Source organism: Porites lutea, chromosome 13 (genome assembly GCF_958299795.1).
Source record: "Porites lutea chromosome 13, jaPorLute2.1, whole genome shotgun sequence".
In the NCBI taxonomy this organism is placed as follows: domain Eukaryota; kingdom Metazoa; phylum Cnidaria; class Anthozoa; order Scleractinia; family Poritidae; genus Porites; species Porites lutea.
Genome location: NC_133213.1, coordinates 6074711 through 6078069, shown reverse-complemented (window position 1 = coordinate 6078069; position 3359 = coordinate 6074711). Strand labels below are relative to the sequence as shown.

The window sequence follows — 3359 nt, the reverse complement described above, 5'->3', positions numbered from 1 at the left end:
ACTGTATCGTTTTGAGTTCGGACGCAGTCTCCTTTTTTCAGCTACAGCTTAATTTCCCAACTCTTAAAGGAATAAACGAGGCGGAATAATCGAGAAAACGCTAAAACTAGGACGAAAAGTCAGCTTTCAGTGACGTTTTCATTGGCGTCGCCGTCAGACGACGGCGACGGCAACGGCAACTGAGGAAGACAAAAAGGCAATAGGTTAGATTAGCAAAACAACAACTCTGCAAGTGCGTAACGCTTTTTTGTACGTCCAGTTTCGTTGTCGTCGTTGCACGACGACGGCATGAAACTGCCTAATTTCATGTTTTGTGGTGGACGTGAAGGCAAGACAACGACCATCTTTTTCTACTGATCTCATTTCCAGACCCCTTGTCAATATTGTATAAATAGTTTTGTCATAATCTGAAACGGTCACTTTTATCACTTTTGAAAATGTTTGTGACTAGCATACGAAACGTCAAGTTTATATAAAAATGCGAAAGTTCACAATTTTAATTACCCCTGTTTGTGTGTGTGGTTTTTTTGGACGAAACAGTGATTCACTTCTTCTTCTCCGTCATCCTGGGTTTTAGGGTACTGTGTCGAAAAGGATGATCGTCGATGGGCACCAATGTGCAGCCACTCCTTAAATGGTCCAGTCGATTCAGGCTTGATGATGGGAAAGGAGGAATGTACAAGCCCCTCAGGTTATTACGAGCTGTTAATACCTGTGAACAAGAAGCTGGATTGCAGTGCCACTAAGATGAAAGACACCAACTGCAAAGATCTTGACGTAAGTTTAAGGCGGCTTTCTTGTTTATGACTCATGACGTACGTTTTCCGGGATGGCGAAGTGTTAAGAGTTCTTGTAAACACCAATGTGACCGCATTCTCGCAGGCAGAGTCTTTTGACTTTTTGGTCAGTTGGGGTTGCCCCGCTGACCAAACAGCCAGAAGACTCTGCCTGCGAGATTGATGTGGCCTGGGTTCAAGTCCGACATCGACGCCTCGTCTCAATCCCTTGCTCTCCTGCAGGCATGCCGGCGGTAAAGCTCTGCGATTGTTCTAGTTGCCGGCGGCTCATGTTCTCATTCGTCCGAGAAGTAGCCCAGGTGGTACCGGCGGTTACTTCGAAGATAGATCGGCGGCATTAAACAGCAATTAAAGGAGGAGACTCTGAGTTGTAATGACATTTATTGATTTTTTTTTGACAGCTGACAAAGTTCACTAAGATGAACGTTTGGGTGTATTACTTGTACTGGTCGAACAAGTATCCTGTGGGACCTGATGACCCCGTATGTCGTGTTGCAACGATAAAGCGGAATCAAACAGAGATCGAAAAAGAGTAGCTTTCTGTTGTCCCGGATGAAAATATATTGAATCTTAAATTAAGTTTGCTCCAGTAAATCCAAATACATTGTCCGAGAACCAAGTTTAGAGATTACAGAGAACCCTGAAAATAAATATTTAACTCTAACAATTATTAATGCTTAAAATTATTAAAAACATAAACTTACCAGTTTTAAAATAAAAAATAAAGGTTTCAGACTGTAATTTAAGCAATGTTTGTTAATAAAGATGACGATGAAGATGATGACCATGACAGAGGCGATTATTATATCAATGATCACGATAAGCAAGATAATTCCCAGGACACTGTACCTTGAAAGGGTGATAACTTGAATATCTGCCTTCCAGTCGTACATTACCAACAGAAGGGGATCAGGTGTTGTAATTGTGAACTTGTCTTGAGAGAGTGAACATGCCATTGATGCTAGGCGGTGCAGAATCATTAGAGACATCACGCATTAGGACAGAGAAGAGCTTGAAGTATAGTGTAGCCCAGGAGCACCTGGCCTGTTTAATTGCTGTCCGCATGGGGCGGTTACCTATTTCTGACATGAGATCTCGACCTGGACGCTTGTAGCCTGCTGCAGGCTCTCGGATAGTAAGGACGACGCGTAAGTTTAGAAGGCATGCGAGAATACAAGCGCGTGGTGTAGGAGAAGGGGGCTGTTTCCTCCCTTTTATTTTTCTTCCGCTTTCCCAATTTCGCGGACCCGAGTATCTCGGGGACTGGAGCTTGCTGCGCGGATGTTTGTAGCAGTTCCCAGGCCCCGCTGCGTAGCATGTCTTGAAGCGAAGTGAATATGTAGGCCTAAATTTTACAGTTTTGTGAGTGCTAAGAAAGGCTATTCATAATGTTTCCCTCTGAACGCATACTGTAAAAGGAAATTGAGATAAACTTGTTATAGACTTTCTTACGTCACAGACTTGAATCTGCGACCTCGTGGTTTCACACGGCATTCGTCGTGTTGATGTATCGGGTTTTTAAAATAGAAAGTCGCTTTTACTCGGTGTAAAAACCTGTGAAACTCACGAGTCTGACGAGTGACGTAAAACAATTAATACAAAGAAGCCACTGAGAAGCCAACGCAATAGAGCCAAGGAAAATAACAGCTAGAAAACACAGAAATACGTCGAAGGGTTTTTACATCGGGGATGACCCAAAAGTCGGATGCAATTGCGAAGGAGAGTTATTGACTGTAGTAACAGTAAGTTACTCATTTGTCCCGGCATTTGTCTCGCAGCGCTGTTGTCCAGGCGTACCAATCAGTTATCAGCTCTGGATCGCTGTAGAACTCGAACACAATCCATTCTTTGTAAGTCTTACGAGGTGAATAAAAAAACGACGGGTCCTTGGTTCAGCATTAACTTGAAATTGTGAAAATGCTATTTTGCGGCCAAAGAAGGGAAATAAGCACACCCATGAAACAAACGCTTCCCTCCCCCGGTCCTTTTCAGAGAGATGAATAAGTGCCCCGGGCGCTAATTCGAGCGTTAAAACTGAACCATCACATTGCAGTTGATACTATTCGGGCAAGGCGGTTTTGATGGCTACTTTCGGAAAAAAATATAAAATAAAATCGCAAAAAGTATGAAAGGAATGCTTTTTAAGAAAAGGTAATGTTTATCCTAGACTTTAAGAGTTATGTATAGGAATGTCAAATACAAGTGATTATTATCAAACCTCGGATCACTGTGGTATTTGTTCGTACCTATCATATCCACGATTTTTTTCGCAAAAAGGGAAATTAGTTTTCGGAGGGTCGTTTTTTTTGGAGGGGATCGCTGCCTTCGGGATTTGCCAACACCTGTGACATTTTATCGCTAGTTTCGGAGGTAGGCCTTTAACTGAGTTGGATTCCTTCCCGGTCTTCCCCTACTTTCGAGGGGTCGTTACTTTCGCAACTTTACGGTAAGTGACAAATTTGTCGAGGACTTCCGACGACCCGCTACGACATCCCCCCGAACATCCTCCGATTATTCCGGGTAGCGTTGGTAACCAGTCCCCATCTTCTGTTGGTTTCAGTG

The 3359-nt window shown here is 43.3% G+C and overlaps 1 protein-coding gene across 1 annotated transcript in view; it reads left to right on the top strand.

Annotated features, from left to right (window-relative positions):
• LOC140922289 (uncharacterized) overlaps positions 1-1333 on the top strand; it is a 14981-nt gene extending 13648 nt beyond the window's left edge. Inside the window, exons 13-14 of the mRNA XM_073372288.1 lie at positions 578-777; positions 1199-1333. Coding sequence (XP_073228389.1) covers positions 578-777; positions 1199-1333 — 335 coding nt within the window. The remainder of the gene's footprint in view (positions 1-577; positions 778-1198) is intronic.
• Positions 1334-3359: the final 2026 nt, after the last annotated feature.